This window comes from Antennarius striatus, chromosome 12, assembly GCF_040054535.1.
Source record: "Antennarius striatus isolate MH-2024 chromosome 12, ASM4005453v1, whole genome shotgun sequence".
Lineage (NCBI taxonomy): Eukaryota > Metazoa > Chordata > Actinopteri > Lophiiformes > Antennariidae > Antennarius > Antennarius striatus.
The window spans coordinates 15362952-15387211 of record NC_090787.1 but is presented as its reverse complement, the minus strand read 5'-3'; the positions used below and the strand labels follow the sequence as shown (position 1 = coordinate 15387211).

The window sequence follows — 24260 nt, the reverse complement described above, 5'->3', positions numbered from 1 at the left end:
CAAGCGTTGAATGCCGGTATTAAATAATACCAATTATTCATTGAAACACCATCAGCATCATTATGCGCTGAGAGGACCTTTAGGTGTGCCTGATCACCTTTGATAAGGATTTAAAATTCCCAATAGTCCCAAATAAAGAAAAGAAAAACAGGAAAAGCAGGAAAGGAATGAATGGAATTTCATAAATAAAATCATGGCATGCTTATCGATTGTTTGCTAAAACAAGCCAAGGTCGAACACGCCACACACTGCAGTAAAATACAGACCGGTCCATTTCTTGGTGCTGCGTCTGTACAGGAGGTCAAACTCTAACTTGACGCACCGGTTGGACGAGCGAATAAAGGATGACAGTTTGTTGTCCTATATTTTCTAATTAAAGCCAATTCCCATGATCACTTTCACAGTCATGTTAGCATATTCATCATAATATTCTGGCTTAATGTTGAAGCTAGTTGCAGGATACTGTACGTCTATTCAGATTCACTGTCGAGATTAATATTAGACAGTTTCTTAGAACTGCTCATCCTGGAGGCTGAGTACATCCTGGACAGGCTGCCAGCTGACTCACGCACAACCATCCACACACAAATTCACACCTACAGGAAATTCAGTGTCATCAAGTCGCCCATACTGGACTGTCGTAGGAGGATAGAACGCCAAAGGGAACCCTTAGCGACACATGGAGAACATAACTCCAGACAGGGAGGGCCCAGCTTTGGATCCAGAACCTGAGCCTCCTCTGGTTGAGATGACGATGCTAATAACTGTGTCATCTGTCTATCCACACAGTAATAACACAGTTATTACATTTGATTTATTTGGAGAGATGTGATCAGCACCTCAGTCCTGCCTTTGCGACAATGACGCAGCAGAACTAGTTTTACCAAGAGAATGAAGCCAATGGCGGACATTTATGTAAGCCACATTGAGTTATGTGAAGTAGTATACAATTTACAAAATGCCTGCTCAGTGCTCCATCAGCAGAAATTGTTGGCAGATGATAAAATGTTGAGGTAATTACTACCAAACTACAGCAGAGACTCCAGCCTGTAAACACACATTTATTATGAATATTCAGAACTGTTAGAATAAGTTGCTTTCGTAGACACGGTTTTGTTCAAGGAGACGTAGCATTCCAGGAATGATTGGATGTACAGTTCCAGACAAGTGTCTCAACATATTTTGCGAAAAAGAATCCAAAGTTTTGACTGCTCGTTTATGCATTGCAATGTGCGCACGCACGCACACACACACACACACACACACACACACACACACACACAGTATCTACAGTTAATGCCGCGTGTGTGTCATTTGTCTGTGTATGAGAAAATGAGTGAAATGATGAGGTTCTGGGAAAATAGAGGAAAAAGACAGTTAATGAAATGAAACAAACATGGGAAACAAAAGGCAGAGATAATAGAAAAAAAAGAGAGAAAGAAGTGGAAGGAGGCTTGACATTTGGTCCCTGACGTTTAACAAGATTCACCATGAAAGAAAACAATGATTGCACAGAAGTGGCAGCAAAAAGAGGGATTAATCAGGTGGGTCAGACGTGGCGACACTCTGGTGAGACAATATACGCGGAATATAGCGAAAACAATTGCCTGTTAACCGAGAAAATGTCAAACAATCTGAAAAATAATGTGAAAGTCTGACTGAAATACATCCCCACATCCCCTGCATTCTGCATTACCCAAAGTACTGGATAAATAGCCTCGTAGCCCGGAATGCAAACGGCTGTGACTGGCAGCGATAAAACGATCCTGCTTGATAGATCTTGTTTGTTGGGTGTGTGATGAAATGTCTAACATGTACTGGTACCAGTCCAGCATTAGTGATGATTGCTGCAACTACTCAATGATAACTCCCCAATATTATAAGTGGCTCATTTAGTGATTATGATGAATGAATATTGGTAAGTGAAGTAAAGCTGAACAGATGTGAGGATCAGTGGAGGAGGTAATGAGTTTGATCAGTCGCTGTGGTCTTCAGCACACAATGCTGTGTTGTATTCCACAGATCTATGACAGATAACGCAGCTATCATTGTCATCATCATAAAAATCTGCTCCTGCTGCCTAATGAACTTGGTTCTGCCAACCCTTTCTCACTCCAGCCTTCCATTCAACACAGAGAGCGGCAGCCTCGCCTAGACGCACTGTTGCCACAACAACACACCTACGCTACAACTCTCCATTTCCATAGCAACCCTCCCACAAGATACCGAAGGCTTTGGAGGATAGTAAAACCCACCCCAACACAAACCCAATTCAGAAAAAGATTAGGTCCCCCCTAAGTCCTCCATACCAATCAGATCTCTACATTGAGACATGTGGGAAGAAGGGAACCAATCAGACGGCTTCAGGAGATTCACAGGCCGGCAGGCCTCAATGACCCCCACTAGCTTCAATCTGAAAAGGATTAGGGACGGCAGAGATGACGTTCTTGGGCACACAAACACACACTAGGGTTCATCATTGACATGTGATCGTAACAATTACCAAAGTCAGGTCCAGTGTGTGGGATTTAGGGCAGAGAGGTTTATTGATTCTGATTTTATGAATACTTGACCACTTGAGACTGACGGATTCTCTATTTGCATTACTTTAAACTGGTGTTCCTCAAACCCTGGGCCGTGGATCGGTACCAGTTCGTAGGTCACAGAAAGAATACATGACTTACATAATTTCCTTTATATTTATCATCTGATGCTGACATTGTTTTCTTTTGGAAAACGATTGGATTATCTCCTCCATATCTATGTCTATATTTAATTTTGACACCATGACATGATGACCTTCTTCAAGAGGCCGCTCCCGCCGCTAACATAGAATACATTACCGCTAGGCTACCAAAACCAACAAAAAACAAACATTGTCAAAATGTTACGAGGATGTTGGTAATAAGGTTGATCCACACTGGATTCACGTTTATTATTATGCTTAGAACAAAAAACAGCTTTTATTCTGGTCATTTCATTTTTATCACTTTGTTGTATTTATCTACCACAACTTAAAGGCCAGTCCGCGATAACATTGTCTGACGTTAAACTGGTCCGTGGTGCAAAAAAAGTTTGGAGACCATATTTAAAACGGCCTTACACCATATTTCCACTACGTGTTGCTGGCTCAACCCTGCTCAGTATCCATGTCCATTATATTTTTTGTGTTGAGGTTCTAAAATAGCTAACAGGTCCTAAAAGGTGATATGGATTGTGAGTTGCTGCATCACTGATGCACGGCACACACAAAATATCCTGATCAACACACATACATGGCAGCAAAACTACTACAGAGTCCACAAGGTTATTTTCCAATGGCAGTGCAACGAAATCCAGCTGGATGAAGAGAGTGTTACTGACATGTAAATGTGTCACTAATAGCAAATAACAGATATTTCATATCCTTTTTACCTCCCCCGTATCCCCCTCCTCCCCCCAAACAAGCTTCCAAAAAACTGTTGGTTTTGATGGATCAATTCAGCACACTAGTATTTGAAGCGTTTGCAGCCTTGTCAAGTCAAGGCTGCAAAATAACTCAATGAAATCAATAACCAATCCAGGACTTGAGGGCTTTATGTTTAATTTTCCTTTTTTTTGGATCCCATTTGTAGAGACAGGAGTCTCAGAGTGCGCCAATTAAAATGTTTCCACAGATGAATCTGCCAGTCTGATTCTGAGATCCGGCTCCTCGTGCGCCGATGTGAAGAAAAAGCATTCCTGTGTCATTCTGCGTTTTTGACTGACACGGAAGCCGTCAATCCTTTATAAATCTTTTAAAAGTACTCTCTTCCAGCTCTATCTCATCTGCATTTTCCGCTTTCATCTACCTCCATTCCAGATCTTTCCTGACACTCTCAGCCCTCTGAAGTGAATGATGGTTGTCATACCTCAAGATGGCCTTTTAAGTCCAGTCACACAGGGATGGAATTGAAGGGGGACATGAGGACAAAAATGAAGGAGAGGAGCTTTCACACAGACTGTAACAGAAGATAATGATAATTTATGAAGCCTGATCTGTCTGTACATTTTCCATGCTGTGTCTTAATATCAGTCTGTGGTGTGGGCGATGGAACTTTAGGATGCAAGAAGAGCAGACAAAAAAAGAAAGAACAGCTAGAAATAAGATCAATGTTCGTCCTCCTGGAGAAAACGACAGGATGAACTGGGGTCACCGTGACCGCTTGATGTTACCGCAGATACACCAGCTCTAGTTCATGTAAACTTTACTGACGCACAAATGTGTGTGTGCATCCATGCAGATGTCAATGATTGCGCTTCGCTTCACTTGCAGGGGCATATATGTTTTTATGTGTTATTTTTAGGTGTCGAGTACGAGCGGCAGAGCGGCAGGGCTCTGGCTGGTTTCGATCTTCAGCGAGCGTCTGGTGTCAGCGCTGCCTCAGCTTGGAAATATCAAACTTTTGTTAATGCTACTGGTGTAAATATCCAAAGGTGTGCTACAGTGAATCACAATGATGGAGCTTTTTCTCTCACATATATTTGAAATCATCTATGACAGACGCTGGCAGCGTGATGCAGTTACTATAACCACCTTGCAAGAGCCCACAGCCTAACCTTTCAGCTATGCGCAAGCAAGCTTACGGGAAACTTGTACATGGATGCAAAGACATCCATTTAATAATAATACATCTTACTTCACAACTATGGGTACTCCTCTGCTGCCATAAACCCCTGCTCTACTGGGAAGCTGTTTCACAAGATTTTGCAAAGTGGCTGAAAGGATTTGCTCCACTTCAGGTACCAAACGAGTGCGACTGAGGAGCAGCTACGGTGTTTGGTAATAAGACCGAGCTTACGATTCATCCCCAAGGCCCGGTGAGGTTGAGGTCAGGCATCTGTGCAGGCTGGGTCAGGTTTTTCTCCACATATGACTAAGAATTCGCAATGCTGATCTCAGATCAAGGGGTGAGTGGTGGAAGAAAAACACTGTTCTGTCAGTGCGACAACATCTGGTGCAAGCGCATTTTCCTTTTGCAAGCGCGTATTCCTGAAGGATGTGATGATGATGTGAACTGTTAATGTGACTGTTTGCTTTGTGGTAACCAGGTACAATAATTGCCAATTTCTAGAGTTGTAAAATGTCTTGTTAATTCTGAAAATCGTCGTGCACCATCCTGGTGTCCCATAAACTGAACACATTCATCTTTCAGGCAAACTACATTTCCTGAATCAGATTTCGCCGTCCTCAAAAACACACCGCAGAGGTGCATGGAGATGGTGTCCACGTGGTTTTGGGTCACTCGGTGTATGATCTGAACAGGATGTGGCGTTTTTGGTGTGTTCTGGCCCGAAGTAGGTGTTTGAATGTAGCACAGCAAATGGCCATTTGGCAAAGCCAGCAGGGTAATTATTGTTAATTGCTCTGTGAAAACGGAACGAGTGGGCGATCTTCAGCTCCAGTTCATACGAGTCCAGCCTCATCATCACCACTACGACGCTTGCAACATATGCAGGTGTACTAGGGTCAGAAAATAATAGACAGAATAAATCAAGGAGGTATGCCCACGTGTCCTTCCCATTATTCTGTTCATTCACATCCTTCACACCATTGTTCTTCTCTATGAGAGCTGCTGATGACTCAGGCTGAGTGATGGGGAGGCTCAAATATAAAATCAAGTGAAAAGATAGAAATGTAAAGTAAGAGATTTCAGAAAAAAGTGAGGATGAACACAAAAGAACAGAAATGCAGCATTCTTGACCCATGACACACATGCAACGGCCTGTACTTGTGCAGGATGTGCAAGAAGTAGTGCAGATCATTATTCTTCTTATAGCCTATATATAGATTTTGTGCATGGTGACAAAAATCTGGCAGACAGAGAGAAAATGTTCTCAGGAGAAAGGGAAAAAAAAAAATCAAGCAGATACGACGAGCAACCAGTAAAGCAAACTGTGACAAACGGAGGCCTTCACTCTGTCCTTAAAAGTACGTGAAGATAATAAGGACAAGATACAGAGAGAGGAGAGGAGCAGAGTCAAGCGCACTCCTCAGAGCCAGAACAAAGGTGCGTGGATGCCCTCTTTAACAAAAAAACAAAAAAAACCCAAATGGGGGTGGGGGGACGAGGCTGGAGATGAAGGCTGAGTTGTGGGATGTGGCTCCACGGCGGGGGGTACATTCATAATACAACACACACAGGACGAGATGAGCAGACACCTTTTTGTGAGAGCGAGGCACAGAACACCACTCTGTCGTCTCTGTGTTTCGGTGTCTCCGCATTATTTATGGCTTTTGGAACACAGGCATAAAAGATGTTGCGCATCGTGTGGACCCTGGGAAACAATTACGCCTTCATTAAGTTCTAATGTCAGAATGCTATGTTTGTTAAAACGACATCCTCCTGTGAATTCATAACAATGTGTTGTTCCAGCATAGAGCAAAGCCTGTTATTTCTTTGTACACTCCACAATACAAAGGGATTTTATATTTCAATTTACTCAGTGATGCTTTTCTGTGTGCTGAAGGATGATCTGGCCAGAGGCCATTGTAATTCAATAGGACCTCTGATTCCTGTAGCTCATTGACACATTTAAAGTTGGAAAACACATCGTCACATTCTACCTGGTAAAAATGGATCAAAAAATTTGATAATAAATGATGACATTAGTAGGGCATCAAATAATAATAATGAAAAGAATCAACATACGGCATCACATATATCTTTGTGATGCCATCTGAAATACAAGAAAACATTACCGGATGTTGAAGTTTCAGTTTGACCTGTGTGCTAACCCCAAAGGGGATAACGAACGTTGACGTAGAGTCTCTATTCCACTCAGCCACCAGGGGGCGATCAACATGTGGCAACAACCATTTGAGTCGCTATTGCATTGCAGCAAAATGAATTTTGTGATAATAATGTAAGATTTAAAGATTTAAAAATCCAGAGATAAGTAATAAAGAGGACAAAAGGATGTTTTTCAGTATTAATCAGCAACTTTCAAATATCGGTGCCTTTATCGGACCAAGCTAGCTAATCAAGCTCAAGTGTTTTGTGAAGATAATGTTGAATTTGCTCTAGTTGGCTATTTATACAGTTAGAGCCAAGGCTGTGTATCGCACAATATTTTACATTTAAGCCTGAACTGAAATTCCAATATTCAAAATGACAAAGGTGTAAATACCAGCCAGCATCACTATTCCTCTTTATACTTTTTGTCTTGTATTTTATGGTGTTGCTCGGACTTCTCCCTTTTAAAAGGGCATTGCTGACGTCGTGTTTTGGCATGTGGAGGAAAACCAGACATGCTGGCAGGTCACATCATGACAAGTGCTTTTCAAGGGAAAGTTTGCGCAACCTATTAGATGTGGCTATTGTGTTAAATCCAAAGTTCTTCCATTTGAAATATACTAAATAAACACAAACCATTGAAGAATTCTAATCAAATGCATCCCAATAACTAAATGTAATTAAGTGGTACACATTTAGTCTGATGGTGGGGTGTTGATGGAGCCCTGGGATATGCCTCCTTAATGAGAATCATTACAGCGCGTTCATTCATTAGTCTGATTGTAGGTGACTAAGGCCTCACTGATGCTAGCAGACAGCTGTCATTTTGCAAAACTGTCAGAGGTTTCACATTAACTCAGCAAAAATTTTAATCAGAGTCATAAATGATCTTGCAGTGCGTAATATATTTTGGCACAAGTCGCAGTTTTTCCATTAACACGTTCATCTGCGTGACAGAAGCAACACATCCTAAGTTGTTGTTTTTTTTGTCTTGCATATATTAGTGGATCTGCAGAATGCAGGACTTTGATTAAACGTATTTTAAATGCATCAACAGTCAGAAGAATCACTGAAATTAAACAGACATTTTTCACAAATGTTATTCCACTTGAGACACACACAAACGAGACTACAGTCCAAATAAACGGCCTAGTCTCATACCCGATACCACATCAGCTGGAGCTACTTCTTGAAGAGGTTTTATAGAGAACTTATTCAATTAAAACCCGCATTTTTTGAAAATGAGACTCATTGAAATCTGCGTTGATTGGGCGTCTATCTCATACGATCAAAGAGGCTCCTACACGGTCCTGTAAGAGATCCAATCTTCTGGAAATGTGGAGAGATCAGATCGGAATGAGGGGGATAGGGGAACTGGGTGAGAGGATATGAGAGATCTTCCAGTTGCTCTTATGAGATTTTCAGCTAGGTCTCCTGCTAATGGAACATCAGTCTGAGTGTGTGTGTGTGTGTGTGTGTGTGTGTGTGTGTGTGTGTGTGTGTGTGTGTGTGTGTGTGTGTGTGTGTGTGTGTGTGTGTGTGTGTGTGTGTGTGTGTGTGTCCTGTACTATAAGACGAGGGTCACAATGAGAGAAAATGGACTCTTCATTTAATAAAGAGATCTCTGATGCATTCTTTACTTTGTCTTTACGCTGTTTTTCCTTCCTCAGGCTCTGTCCCATTTTTCTCCTCACAATTTTCTCCATTTATGCACCCCCTACATCCTCACACCCCCCTCCCCCCACTACCAAATAATCTAGCGCCGTTCCTTTCTGTCTGTCTGGTTGTTTGTCACCACCCAATTATCACTTTCTCTGTTTTTCTCATCATCCTTCCTCCCCCAGCTCTTTTTTTGCTGAGCGCTGATCCCTTACCAGCTTTTACTCCACACGTCAGTCAAACTTTCCCTAATCCTGGAGGGACGTGGAACTAGTAAAAGGAGTAACATCGGCTGTGTGTGAGAGGAAGAGAGAAATACAGTGAGGCCTTGCGGCTATTAAAGCTCATTATACCTAAAGGCAGAAGAAGAGACGCATCAAAACCTGACCGTCTCTCTCTCACACACACACACACCGAAACACACAGATCGTCGCGCCTGAAGGAACAGCTGCTTTCTGACACATAAAGTAGAACAAGGAGCGAGGTACACCCCCTCTGCCCGTCCAAACATGTCCTCCAGAGCCGTGACTCAGCTGTACTCCGCCAGAATCACAGTCCTGAGGGGTGCAGCTTATTAACAGTATATTTCAGACGGAGTCTCGTTGCATCTAGAATACAAATGACTGGATATGTGCAGTTACAGCAAGAAGGCACGCACTGTATTTTTTTTCCTATGATAGCGTTTAACGTTATGCAGGATCAACATGTTTTATGATGTCAGGTTGAATCTAAAAGTTGTCCCGATACACTTTTTTTTTTCCACATTAATAACAGATTAAATCATGAATGATGTGAAAAGTGTCAGTTGGGTTGACAAGTCTGTAGAAATTGATCGACTGATTCTGCACTCCAGCACACATTCATCATTTTCCGTTCATTGTTTTGGTTTCACAGCTATCATCTAATGGGTCTTTCCCATCGGTACCTTTGGATGTCGAGATTTGCATTTCCATTACCGCTTTAGATGTGCCGGGTACAGAGTTTAAGATGCGTGTCTGTGCTTGGAGACCCCAGAGAAACAGGAGTATAAAGTCTGAGAATGTTGAGCTCCTCCATGTAGCTGAATCTCTGAGGTTTGAAGTTCAGTATCTCTCCTGCGTCGCTGTTTGTACTTTCAGATATCTGCTCGCTCTCTCTTTTCGGTGTTTCATCATATTCCCTTCAGCTTTATAGAAACTGTGTGAAGATACTGCTGATGAAATGTACCCACTTTTGCTGCTTCACTGTAACAGCCATTTAAAATTGGGGAAAAAAGGGTGGGATTTTCAAGTGATAATAGATAATTACAGTATGTTCCACACCATAAGGCGCGCTGGACTATACGGCACACCTTCAATGAATGGCCTATTTTAAATCTTTTTCCATATATAAGGCGCTCTGGACAATAAGATGCACTGTTGGTTTTTGAGAAAATTAAAGGCTTTTAGATGCGCCTTATAGTGCGGAAAATACTGTAAAGGTTTATCACCAGATAAACGAAGGAATAGTCAGACATGTGACAAAGAGCTGCAGATGGGAGGCGTTTGCTGCACCTTTGCTCACCTCCAACAGGTAGGCCTAAACTATTCCTACCAGCCGTGCTTTTGACTCCAGAAACACTGACCTCATAAACAGAGACTCTTTTCAAATTGCTTTGTAATATCCTGTTTAAAATGATCCTGCGGCAAACAACTAATCAATAAGGGTGCGATAGATTAATGACCAACAATACAGTCTTACTGGACTCCTTAATGCAGTGGTCTAAACGGTGAAAGCTCATTAGAACCATAGAAGAGTCAAGGAATGACTTGAACAAAAACATGACTGGTGAACACGTCTGTCTGGCTGGAAGCCTGAAGCAAGTTGACCGAGGGCTTCCTGCTGAGCTCCCAGCAGCAGTAAGACACACTTTACATCTATGAGGAGATTTAAGCAGCTAAAAAAGAGTCAAATACTACCCTTAAGAAATGGTAGGCATAAATAACAGATAAAAGACAGTTATTTGCCAGTTGACCAAAAACATAACCCGAGGTCGGCAAATATGAATTATCCGCTGGATGTGAAAACAGGAAACTGTAGTACGATCTTCCAGTAAGTTTGTGAACCTTAAAACGCGAGTACGGATCGTCAGCGATGCATTTACTTCTCAGCGTGCCAAGAAAAGAATAAATAAAACAACGAGTGGAGGTTTTTATACCTCTTCAAGAGTCAATTAAACACTCTCAGTTTGCCTCATCAGGAATAAATACATTAGAATATGTCCTTAGAGTTAATAGGAATATGAGCTATTTTCCAGAAACTCACAAGGTTAATAAGTAAGACGTGAGCAAAAGCTTTAAGATATGATACACAGAATGAAATGGAAATAAGTTTCCAATAAAAAGACAAGAAAATTTCTATCCAAGGCCACAGATACCTACAGCACTGAAAATAAGTTAATTTGTGCTCACGTGGGTAGAACATAACCTCTATCACAACAGAATGGCAAAATGACATCAAACATGTTTTAAAATGTAGCTAAAAATGTACAAACTAATCAAAATGAAGACGCCATTATGAAACGCGCACTTTTCGAGTCCCTGTGCGACTAAATGATGGATTTTGAGGAAGCTTAGATGAACTATTCCTCAGGTCAAACACGGTTACTCTCATCCTTCCTGGTTGAATGAATAAGAGCAACCCTGAAAAAATACAAGTCTTTTATTCTAGTCACCATTAATGTTTGTAGCTTTCTATGTGGACCGCTCCAACAACACAAAAGGAGAAAGTAGGAGAAGAAATGAAACGAAAGGTGGGCAATGAGCGAAGAAGTGGGCTTCCATTATTGTTGCTGAAGAATGGTGGCACGGCGTTTAAAAGCTGAATGTTGCGATAAGAGAGGAATCCGCGGTGAAGAGTAGCTTTCAAATATGAGATGCTGTTTACATAAAGGGAGAAGAAGAGGATTTAACACCAACTAATACACACGTAACCACACATGGACACACACCCAGACACACACACAATATGACACAACCTCTCACTGAGGCCCCGCCAGGAAATGAGCCTGAGTGAGTGTGTTGGGAAGATGGAGAGTAAGCGGGAGATTAAAAGGCAAGGCGTGAGAGGAGGGGTAGTCTGAGGAGAGGTGGGAGTATGAAAGACAAATCTTCCTAAGAGCATTTGAGCAGAGCTGTGTGCAAAGCTATCGTTGACTGAAATCCTTTACAACATCAAAGATTTACTCATCATGCCTAAACACATGAAACACCCCCCCCCCCCAAAAACCCCCCCCAAAAAACCCATAGCCCCTCAGTCCGCTTGCCCGCTCCATCCTTCTTCTCATCTGCAGACCCACTTTCTCCATTGCCTCATTTGTCACTTTTTTTTTTTAAGGGGAGGGAGGGGGGGTGCATTTTCACTCTGCTCATGCATCCAATTACAGCAAACACACAAAGCTCCAGACGGGAGACCCACACTACAAACTCCACCAGTGTTTGTCTTCTTCATCTCTACCCTCCTGGAGGTTGTTACCACGTGTGTGTGTGTGTGTGTGTGTGTGTGTGTGTGTGTGTGTGTGTGTGTGTGTGTGTGTGTGGTTTTGGTGCCGACTTCAGCCCCAACACACACCACCCCAGAGTCGTAACCACCATTACCACCTTAAAACACACACACACACACACGGTGCCATGCAATAACTGGTCTGCAGCCAGGCTTGACCATGAACAGGCACGCAAACACACAACCTGCATCCAAGTTTACCCACAATCCCACTTGTGCACTACACACAGCATTCATCAAGTATATTATGATTCTAATATTACTGGAGGTGCCAGCATTAAAACTAATAAGCTGCATCCCTGTGCTGCACTTACCGTCTATCTCAGCTCCTCTTCCCCTTCGGTAACCCTTAGAGGAGCCCCCCCCCCTCCCCCCCGGTCCCCCTTCATCCCTCCATCCATCGCTACAGCCCCAGATGGTAAAGCACTGTGACCAATTAAAGACCTCCCCGAGGATAGAACCAGTTACAGCCCCAGCCATCTGACCATTTCTGTGTGTGTGTGTGTGTGTGTGTGTGTGTGTGTGTGTGTGTGTGTGTGTGTGTGTGTGTGTGTGTGTGTAAATAAGACTAACAAAACATATCACTGTGTTTTAATCTGTGTACAAAGCCCTGTCTTTGGGCCGGTTCCAGATCCCTTCTCCCCTAAAAAAAAAAAAGGTGCACCTGCAGATGAGTCCGGGAATCCAGTCGTGTCTTTTTGTACCGGGAATAAAAATGAAACGACAAAATTTGGAGCCTTTCTTCAGAGTGCGGGAGCTGGCCAGAGGTGTGTAATAGCAGGTGTGCATGTATTTTTTTGGGGTGTTTGAGGGAGTTTCTTTGAAGGAGAGGGGGGATTGTGGAAAGTGGGCAGCGGTTAAATCACCAGGCAGGCACACGTCCAGCAAGGCAGCAGATGAGGGAGCAACTGTCTGAGCTGACATACGCCGACCCCACCCTGCTTCCCATCAGCCATACCCCACACCCAGCTCTGTATACTGTATATGTAGGGGGGGCACAGGTGGCGACATGCTGTTGGCTGCCTTCCACTCAGAGATGGACGGATCAGACATGTCTGTCTGTGGGTGAACGGGTGTGGGCTGCACACACTCAAATATCCCTCCTAAAGCTTTGCAATACACACTTTGGTGAGTGTGTGCACTCATTAGATTCCGCACTGCAGATGTCAAATCGCAGCGTGTCCCTGAGATAGAGGAAGAGGACCTTCACTTTGCATAAGTTGGTGCTGCCTCAAATGAGTTTAACCTTTGACTCCTCTTAGTTTTCACTTCTCACCGCTCCTCTAAACAAGCCCGTGGCTGGCTCAACGGCCCACACTTAAATCCATGCCATCAAACATTTTAGCTAAACCTCTGTTTCCCCATTGCAAATAATGAGGCTGCGATTAGCATGTTAATGAGCTGGATGCAATGCTAATCTTTAAACGGGAATCAGCAATCCTCTCTGACAGCATGGCGATGGGGATCCCACGACGGAGACGGATGCTGCGCTTATCAACCGACCTGAGAAAGGTTTGAAAGGAGGATCCGTTGTGACTTGAGCCATACTTAGAGGTTTGGGCATTGGTATGCTCCAACACCAACCCTGCATGGATTTGAACGGAGATGGGTGGATGTAGCATTTGTGGTACAATTTGGCTTTTATAATTGACACTAAACACACCGTATCAATAATACTGTCTTGTGGCTAAATCAGTCCAAATAAAAAATCTGCTAAGAAGTAAAAACTCAGATTTATTAATTATCCTGGGCGAATACTTGACTAAACCGTTCTTCATCTTAATGGCATTTCCCAAGTCGTCAAACTACATAACAATCATGCTATAACAACCAAAAGTAGTGCACAAACAACTGCACAATTAGTCACCACTAGTCACTCGGTTACAGCAACTCTGAACAGTTATTACATGCTCATGTACATATAGTATGAACATATGCAAATGTATTTTTGTAACTGTGTGTGTGTGTGTGGTGGGGGGGTTATCAGATGTGGGACTTGAACCAGGAACACACACCTCCTCAGATAAAGCTTCAAAGCCACCTCCAACATCAAACAATGCAGCATGGCCCTGGACCATATACTCTGGGGTCCTGCAGGCGATGGCTGTACCCCTTCTTACTTACACACATTACGACATGGGCACAAACACTCGTTAGCATATCCTTTCACATACATATTAATGCTGAATTCATATTAAAGCTGTGACTGTGTTCTGTTAATCTCACAGAGGAGAGGCAGCGGGGCCCCTGAGGGTTGGCGCTTAGCTAAGCTAATCAATTCAACTACGCTAGCACATCTTTAGCTCATTATACAAATGTTAATAAACATATATACAAACACAACATTAGTGAGGTCACACACACACACATACACACACACACACACACACACACACACACACACATCTATGTGTTAACATATTAAATTCTCTCTCATTAGCTTAGCTCGGTAGAGTGGGTGAAAGGCTAAATGAAGAGCGTCTCTGGTGTTGCTTATATTTTAATAAAATATACAAGGCAGTGTACGCTGCAAAGCCATTACACTTGAATCTAACTAGTCTGTAGTGGTAAGCAGCTTCTGACTGCTTCTTAACCGATCTCACGTACGACTACAGCAAGCAATATTTTGCATTAGATGCAGTCCTTCGGCGCTATCCTCACCCAAGGTCTTCAACGGTCCACTGGGCTCGTAGTATTCAAGAGGGTCAGCAGAGAGGGTAGGGTGTGTGTAGAGAGTGTGTCTCTGACACCTGGGTGATTACAAGAGTGAGATGCCTCCCATCATGACAGGACTAAAATGGATAAGTGTGAAATGCGGAGTGTGGAAGATATAGGTCTCTAAAACTTTGGAGTTGTGCTCTTCCTTGAATTCGGCTGAGCAATTCTTATCATCGTGTTTGCCTGAAAGTCTGCCTGTGACTGCTAGAGCATTTATATTCATCTTTAATGGCGGCCACATATTAATTGGCCCCACATGCTACTCAGCAAGCATTATTTTGCTGAAGCACTATCCTAATCCAAGGTCTTCAACAGTCCACTGGGTCTCCAGTATTCAAGGCCAGTAGGCAGGGAGGGCAGGGTGTGCAGACCTGAGGGAACAGGTCCCTCTCATCTAACAAGAGGATATGCATTGCTGGACAGTCATTGCAGAGCACAGATGAAATAAGTCAAACACTTTAGCTTTTTAATGGTCTTCTTTGAATGTGGCAATGGGCACAGTGAACATTCTCTAATATCGAAAAACTGCTTTTTACTTCCAAGTCTGTGCAAGAAGGCAGTTGGCAAGGCCCACCTCAGAGTATCTAGTGTCAGAGGAAGATTTGACAGATAAGTTTTCATTTGATTTACCACCCTAAATTGACTTTATTTACTTCTACACTCATTGAATCCAAAGCCTGATACAACTACTGCCACACTACTGATGCAGGTGTCTGCCTTTTACAACCTAAGAAGACTATATGTTCTGCCGTTGTGTTGTCTACCACAGTCATTCAAAGAGTTGTTGCAGCGCTTCTCACTGATGTTCAGTGGAAAAGATGTTTTACGATGCGAGCGCTAAAGCACATTCTCTTTCAGACTCAATTATGGGTGCAACATCTGTCCTGACTGACAGCTTGTTTGTGTTTGTGCATGAGGGGTTGGATTCGCAGGAAGTCCTGCTCGCCAAAGACGATAAGATATGCAAGGAAACGGCAAGCCAGAAAATGTGCTTACACATACACATATGCACACAGCAGACTGAGTGGGAAATTATTTGTGGTAAAAACAGAGGTAATTCTCAGGCAAGGGAGGAAACAGAGGGACAGAGAGCTAAACGTGTCACCGTGAGGACGGATGAGGACAAAAAGCTCCAGTCAGGCCACTGATCCCAATCGATGCCAGCAGACATGGAAACGACATTTCTAGTCTATTCATTTACACTTTTCCTCCAGTTCGCCTTCCTTTCTAAACACACAGTCTCATCTCCTTTTTCTATTACAGCCTCTGCCATCCTGTCTTTATCCAACCACCGGCTTCCTCCTGTCTTGCTGTGTTCTTCAATCACTCTCACGTCTTTCTCATTTTTCAGTCAATGAACATCTGTATTGACAAAACCATACACCTGCAAGACCAACGCCAGCGGGAGGATGAAGTAGTGACCCAGACTGAATCTCCTCTGGACCTCTGGATTGATGGTAGGAGCAGGAAACACATGAGGAGACAAGAGACCGAGAGAGAGAGAGAGAGAGAGAGAGGGAGAGAGAGAGAGAGAGAGAGGCGAGGGCGACATGGGAGGCGTGGTCTCTGCGTCACCCAGTGGAATAGATAGAATGTGGGATGACATCTCCACATTCGGAGGATCTCATTACGTGAAGTGGAGGAGTGCAACTTGGCAGCGCCAACTCTCTTGTGGAAAGACAATCACATGCACACACACAAACACACAAACACACACACACTGCTGAGCTCAGCTGAGGCATGATTCAGCCTCTGTATGTATGTTTAGCCGTGTACAAGTTCAGTTATACTGAGAAAACCACAACACTCCTGTGTAGGCAAACACAACCAGGTTAAGCTTGGCTGTGTGTTCATTTATAGATTCCCAACTTCCAGTTGGGTCACAGCTTTGTCACGATAAGAGTCCTTCACTGACGATGGGAAACTATACAGTGATCCCTTGTTCCTCGCAATTAAAGCGTTCCAGGAACCATCCACAAATAACGACATATTGCGTTAATTTATTATTTACAGTAATTTAAACATTTATGAACCCTACCCATACTGATATTAAACCACCTTATATCTGTATCACCTTTTTCCACACTCTTACAGACTGTTTAAAGCGCTTTTAAGTGTTTCTCTAATACACGGAAGCACGCCGTATTACGTGAGTCTCGGAACACAGCACATTTCCGGATGCTGTCAGCCAATAGAATGTGCGTAAATTACCACGTGACTACCTACTAAATATCCGCAATGGGATGAAGTCGCACGTCTTGATGCGAGAATGCGCATTGTAAAGGCTGAAACTTTGGTAACTTAAAAAAAGTGAGACAGCTTAAATGTCATATTTTGCCTTGGTTCATTATTCACCCATGCAGTTTCTATCTGAATTTCCTGTGTCATCTCTAGCCTTTTGTCTTCTTCCTCTTTCTTCCTCCTCAATTGGTGCAGGCTGATTGCATTTAGAGTTTGTACATCAGTCGGTGGATGCAATAACTTCGGGAATCAAATCAGTACCAGGCAGGCACTATTTAAAACATAGCCCTATAGAGTCAGCCATAGTGTGGGTAAAGCCTCAGGGAGGTAGCCAATCACACTGAAGTCACAAGGAAGAACTCATCATTTATTGGTCACACACACACACACGCACACTATTCAGCATTGCCCCACTGCCCATTTCCAAAACTGTCACTTCTGTCCCAATCCTTTTCTTTTTCTATTTGCTTATCTCTGCCTTTTCTTACTATCCATCTTCACTTTCCTTTCTTCAGAACCACTCAGTGCCAAACTTGATTTTTTCTGGTGTCACACATCTGAAGATGAACCTCTTATTCCTTTCTCTTGTGTGGTGGGAGTGAACAACGGAAAGAACCGAGAATGCTTCTGTTTGAAATTCACCCAGGCTTTCATTCTCTGGCTCCATTACTACGTTACAGCAGCGCTGGGAATGGATGACTGCTGCCAAACGAGGAGGCTAGAATCTGTGTATCTGCCAGGACGGTGACTCCTGTGTTCGTTCTAGGACACTGGGGGTATGGAGCTTCATAAGTAAGAGCAGTGTGGTGCTTGTCTCAGCGAGGCTTGTTGTTCTGCTGGGTGCTGGACTCGCTCACTGGCAGGATGGTGCGTAGGATAAGGACAAACATGATGGCCATATCACGCTGTTGTCCTTTTCTTCCGCAATCTGATGTGTAGGCGGAAGTCAAACCGGTACACATGTACACGAGCACGCGGACGCACAACAGCACACACACACTCAAACGAAACACACTGAGCTACGACAACCTCAAAGATCAGAGTATGGGGGATGGCTGAGAGGATCCACATGTGACCTTTAACCTCAGAGAGCTTTGCAACATCCAGGTTAAACACATGATTGTATAACGTTTGACCACCAACAGAGCAGGGAGCAAACAACCCCAGCTGGAAAAAAAAAAGTCCATGACTGAGAAAAATAAAGACGAATTAAGCTTTTTTCGTCCATAATGTTATGTAATGTTATTCATTAAACAAGACAGATTATATCTTACAAACTATTCACATCAGCATCCTTAAAATATCACACAGGCTCATAAGATTTTTTCCACAGGATCCCCAATCTGATGATAAAATTTAATTATTATTTTTTTATTGTATGAATTGAATGAAGCCCAAGAGAAGAATCACACATCACGCCATTGTGTTACTTATTTATAGTAAAACAGGCCAATGAAAACTATTCCTCTTTTCATTGGGGCACCCTCTGTAAAGGCTGAACACCACACTGAAAGCCACTGCTGAATTTCAAAGCTCGATTCTTTTGAACTTAACTGTCAAATTAGATAAAAGCTCCCTTCTACAATGTAATACAAGAATAAATACTCAGGATCCTCCAACACAAGTATAATTTACTATTAGGAGACTAAAGGAAAGTTAGCCATCAGTAACGTTCATGTCGTGTTCCGGCATCTGTTGCACGTATGACGATGATTTAACTGCACTTACTTTGGGCCATACTGACACATCTGGTACAAACACGAGTCGTCTCGTCAGCAACTCTGCCCCAATGACGCAAACATGACTCCAGGCTACTGTGAGTTAAATACTTAAGAGCGTCTGTGTGTCACGAACTTAAAGTATAAAGATGTCCTGTCTGAACTTGTGACTCGTTCTAACAGACCTGGTTTCTGTCAAGCCCGTTTCCAGGAGAAGCAGACCCACTCCAGTGACATCTTCACTGCAGAACAGACAATTCACAGATAGGAAGTAGTTATCTACAGTGTTCCTGTTATTGCAGTTCTTCTTAATTGTATATATGGGGAAGGTTTTAAAGTTCCTCTATGGTACATGGGAGATGTGTGAACAAAGTTTTTGTGTGGGGGTATTAAAAAGTTTTTGAGTTATGCCCCATAAACTGCCAACCGAGACAAATCCTACTCAGAAAAAGAAAGTAAATTCAACGTGTAACCATGGAAACAGAACATTTAAAACGGAAACAATAAAAATCCCTAACTAACAAAGGACATTTTAGATGCTGATTGTATTGTTTTGAACATTATGCAGTTTTTTAAATGGTGCCCTGGAAACGAAATGTGACGGGCAGACGGAACCTTTTCTATATCCCTCTCTTCTTTATGTTCACGGATGAAAAGAAAAACAGGCACAAAACAAACATGTCGATTCTACTGAAGTTTTTCGGGGAAGTTTATGCTAAAGATGGAAAACAAGATAATAAATTGGAGAGCGTCGAGGCAACAGAAACCAACTTTAAACACACGCTTTATGATCTAGCAGACATAAATATGAATACACATATTTTCAGGTTATTTTTAGGATACTTGCTGCTCTGGGAAATGTCTATCTCATCCAATGTTAAATGCTACATATTGTTTGGAGCTATAATTGTGGTTGAAGAGAGCTAGACTGTGATTTATCTGAGATTAGTATCACTAGTATTACTATCACTAAACAAACACGCTTTCCATCTGGTGCTCCTCTTCAGAAAACACTCCCGCAGGAGGATCACCCTTTTCAAGACAATCAAGCGCACACGCACTGCTGAGGTCATGTGACACACAAGACAGGAGAACACAGCGTCTCGGTATCAGAAGGAACAGTATCTACACACACTGTAGAAACTGTTCTCCTCCTTAGGCAACAGGTATTACGTTCCACATAAAACCCTCCTCTATTCTTCACACAGGTGACAGTGGATGAAAACAATCTGGCGAGTCAGCCTTAATACAACACTCAGGGCACAGATAACTGTGTGGCCTCCTCACCCCTTTATTAAACCAAACAACCCTTCACCAGTAGCACAAGCTAACACACACACCTCCTGGTCTGGCCTTCCATTTCATGTCCTGTCTTCCAATATTTCTTCTACAACGCTCTCCTGCTGCGGTCGTCCTTTAGCGTTACCCTTGAAACACACATTCTCAAAGGTGCTATCAGCATCTTTTTTTTTTTTTTATCCACAGGGCAAGAACAAATTATAAAAAGGAGTCAAGGCTAATGAATGGAAACAGATGACAGAATGAAAGACAGGAGAGCAGGGGATGGAGGAGGAATAGGAGAGGGGTGGGGGGTGGAAGACAAGGTGTTGTTTGTCTGAGTTGGCGTGCAGCTGCTGGCGTATCGTGGAGGGGCTGATGGTCGGAAGAAGCCCACAGCGTGACCCCTGGGAGTGGGTTAAGAGGTCAAAGACACAGGATGGCTCAGATAACAATAGTGCCTCAACACCTCTGCACGCATGCACACACACACACATACACACACACACAGACAGGCAGGCAAGGACTCTCACACACATTTCTATAAATACTGCATGCGATCAGCAGGGCTGGCTTAAAGAGCCCTACTCCAGTGCCCGGAGCCACAATCAAATCATGCTGTTCATAGGAAGAAATGCAACTCCTGAGGTCCAGGCAATACTTATTCAGCCTATTGATCTGTCCAGCAGACTTCTGTTTCTGCAATCTGGACTGAAAAGACCTAAAAGTTATGTTTCCAGTGACACACCGAGGGGCAAATTAAGTGCAACTCAAACTTTCTGTCAATAACAATTTGGTTTGCACTTATTGTCTTCATCTCTGGTGCTGCTGATCTTCCTCTCGGGGTCAAACTTAAGAAATGGATGGAATACCCAGCCATTACGTTTATGTCTTCAGCAGCGTGGGCTCGTTTTCTGCACGTCTGACACAGATAAGGAGTACAGAAACTAGCTTTCCTGTCTGAAAGAGCTCTACATCAGTCAAACACACCAGGTGTGTTATTAAAATGGTTCAAGGTGAGGGATGGTTTGGGTGTGTCTGTGTGTGACATGGTGGGATGTTTGGCTTCCCACAGTAATTTTCAGAGGGGATCATTGTGACACTAGAAGCACATTTCCTCTCACACTACCTCCAGGAGGGCATGGACCACATCCAGTGTTTGCGTAGACTCAGGTTATTATGTCACTTTATTTTATTTGACATCACACTGTCTGGGTTTTACTTCACAACTCTGACAGCAATTTGTCATTCAGATTGATAGCAGCTTTGGATCAGGCAGCTTCACGGGGCCCCAGACCCCAATCAGCACCAAAGACTGGAGGTTGACACAACCTGTAACAAATCAGTGTCATAAAAAAAATAGATGGCACTAGTATTCCAGAATAGAATCACTTATTTTTTGCAATAATTAATCTCTGTTCATGAAAATAATAATAACATTTATTAATAGTAATAATAATAATAGTATGATCATTAATATCTTGGTTATTATTGTGAGCTAATCCCTGCAAAATATTTATATATAAATGCTGTCACTTCAAATTTCCTTGGAAAGATGCTCCAGTACACAAATAAACACACTTTGTTGGATGCAAATTCATCCTTAATGATGTATATAATGCATCACACAAACAGTTGCGTGAGTCACACATTTCATTGTGTGTATGCCCAATCCTGGATTTTATTATATTGTGCTAATTAAAGTGTTGTTTGCTGCTATTTTTTATGTTAATTAGTATTTTTCTAATAATAAGCAATTATGTGGGCAGCATGGTGATGCAGTGGGTAGCGCTGCTGCCTCATGGAAAGAAGGTTCTTGGTTTGACTCCTCTTAAGGCCTTTCTGTGTGGACTTTACATGTTCTGCTTGTGTCGCTGTGGGTTCTATTGGGGTTCTCCGCAGATTCTAAGGCTTCCTCCCACCAACCAAACATGCAATAGTGCTGAACTGATCACTTTAAACTGACTGCAGCTATGAGTGTGTGTTTGTCTTTCCATGTGGCACTGCAATAAACTGGCAACTTAACCAGTGTCTACCCAACCAAGTAGTAGTCATTCAGTAGTCAGTTAACCCCTGACCTGGATCTGGATAAGCGGCTGAAGACAAGACGATTACAGAGTGTCTCATCTTCAAGAAAATGAATGAATAAAAGTCATGCTCAGCATCTGTTACCAGAGGTCACTAAATATGTGTGTGTGGTACCAGTATTGCTCCACAGCACCACCTGTGGCCAAATACAGAAACTGACATAAATAAGAATCGGCACAATGTCATTATGCCATGATGACGCAGCATAAACCCACGCCTGTGAACGGTCAGGCTAGTATAGCAGTTAGTTTTCCTTTAGGGCAAATAATTATTGACAGTGGCAACTTGAATGACCTCTGAAGAAGTACGAATGACAAACAGGTCCTCCTGTTGTAGAAGTTCTTGCTTGTAGTAACTATGAAAAGGGTGACTTGGCTGATATATAGTGATTATAATGATCCAACAGCAACAGATGGAAGGGTCGTGCTGATCGCATGGTACAATAACAGTTATATGTAGAGCATCGGCACATGGGCTTGTGTAGTAAGAACAGTTTCTCTGTGACGACAGGCGTTGAGCCTGTAAACAGTGCATGTTTAGTGTGTGTAGAGACTCACCAGTGAGGTTAGTACGTGCGCTGTAGGATCCCAGGTAGCGCCCGTCGGTGTTGGGCGTGTAACACTCAAACAGACCCTGGTCCTTGGCTTGTGCTTTGGTGATGTGGAGCACAGCGGAGTCACGGCTCAGCCTCTCCACATAGATCTCCTTGCTGTTCACCCGCTGGGCATAAATGGCGTAGGCATAGTTGGGCTGAGCCGTGCTGACGATGCGGATCTCCCTGTCTGGCACAGACGGCAGATAAACGGACCACTCAAAGTCCTGCTCCACTCCCTCTTTGTAGCCTGTCACATTGCACCAGATGGTCACGTGAGAGCCCTCGGTCCGAATCAGAGGTCCTTCTTGCACCGTTACCACTCTCTGGGCCACGGCAACACCGACTGCAGGCAGAAAGACAGAAAGAGGGTGCAGATAGGGTGAAGGAAGGGAGAAGCGAAAGAGAGAACATGGGTTACTAAACTGCCATTTAAATATTTAACAATGTGAGAGACTATGTACCGCACACATCTCCCAGCATGCTCGGAAACAATGTGATGTGCAGCTGAGCATCCTGCAGAGTGCTTGCTGAGGTTGGCGTATGCACAGATGGACACTCGTCCAAACACAGTCACAGAGACTCGATTATAACTGCTTTTACACGCAATCACCCTTCACCTCTGGACAGCACTACAGCGAGGTGAGAGGCGCCCATGGGGGTGTTCAGGTCGGAGGTCAGTGGGAGCTGGTAAAACACGAGTCAGCGGGGCGTTTTAAGCGTGTCCAGCTTCATAGGTGCTTTTGAAGTGGGCTGTAAATACTGGTTTTACTGACACATCCATCGTCATTGTTACTTAGCGACGATGGGCACAGACTACAGATTAAAGCTACAGACCAACCAGTCAGATTGAAGAATGAGTACTCTAAGTCTAAGGCTAAAACTCCGGACTAAAAAAAAAGGTACACCGATTCATCTAATAGGCAAGAAATACCAATTCAGTTTCAACATTCACTCGCTCTGAGCAGTTTTTCTTTTCACCTCCACCGAGTAGGTAAAACCTGCACCAACAGTGGTTTGTCTTTGTTAGTCTGAGCGTCTGCCAGCAGGATTACACTAAACCTACAGGTTGGACGTGCAGCGAGGAAGAATTATGGAAAAGTTCGGATAAAGGGGCGGAGTCAAATGGGGTCGTTTGGATTCCTTTTGACCTCTAAACATAGACAACATTAAACATAAACAACATGATGGATTACCACGAAACTGGGTGGAAGGGTAGGAGAGGAGTCATGAAGTCACATCCTGACTTTAACTGGTACTTTGTTTTTGAATAAATGTTGAACACTCTGTTTCTTTCTTACCTATATTCAGTCAGACAACATATGAACGTTACCTCAACCCCTAAAACACACACACACACACACACACCACTCAGAGACAACAGAACACTAACACATACCACTAAATCTAGACAGTGCTACAAGCACAACGTTTCCTCTCTGCACAAGCAACTGGGGATTGCAGCTGTGTGTGAGTGTGTTTGCATTTGTATGCGCGTGTGTGTGTGTATGTGTTGCATGTCAACTATGCATGTGTGTGAGAAATACTGTAAGATGCTGTGTCTGTGAGCACAATGCTGGGCATTAATAATGCACCAGAACAGCTTTTTAACTTTAACATCCTCTCTGCTTCACAGTAACTATCTCTTACGTTTACACTACATTCCCCCTCCCACACACACACAAACACACA

General features: G+C 43.2%; 1 protein-coding gene across 1 annotated transcript in view; it reads right to left on the bottom strand.

The window, feature by feature from the left end:
- Positions 1–24260, bottom strand: part of igsf3 (immunoglobulin superfamily, member 3) — a 70049-nt gene that overhangs the window by 31173 nt on the left and 14616 nt on the right. The window contains exon 2 of the mRNA XM_068328740.1: positions 22534–22914. Within this exon, the coding sequence (XP_068184841.1) occupies positions 22534–22914 (381 nt within the window). The remainder of the gene's footprint in view (positions 1–22533; positions 22915–24260) is intronic.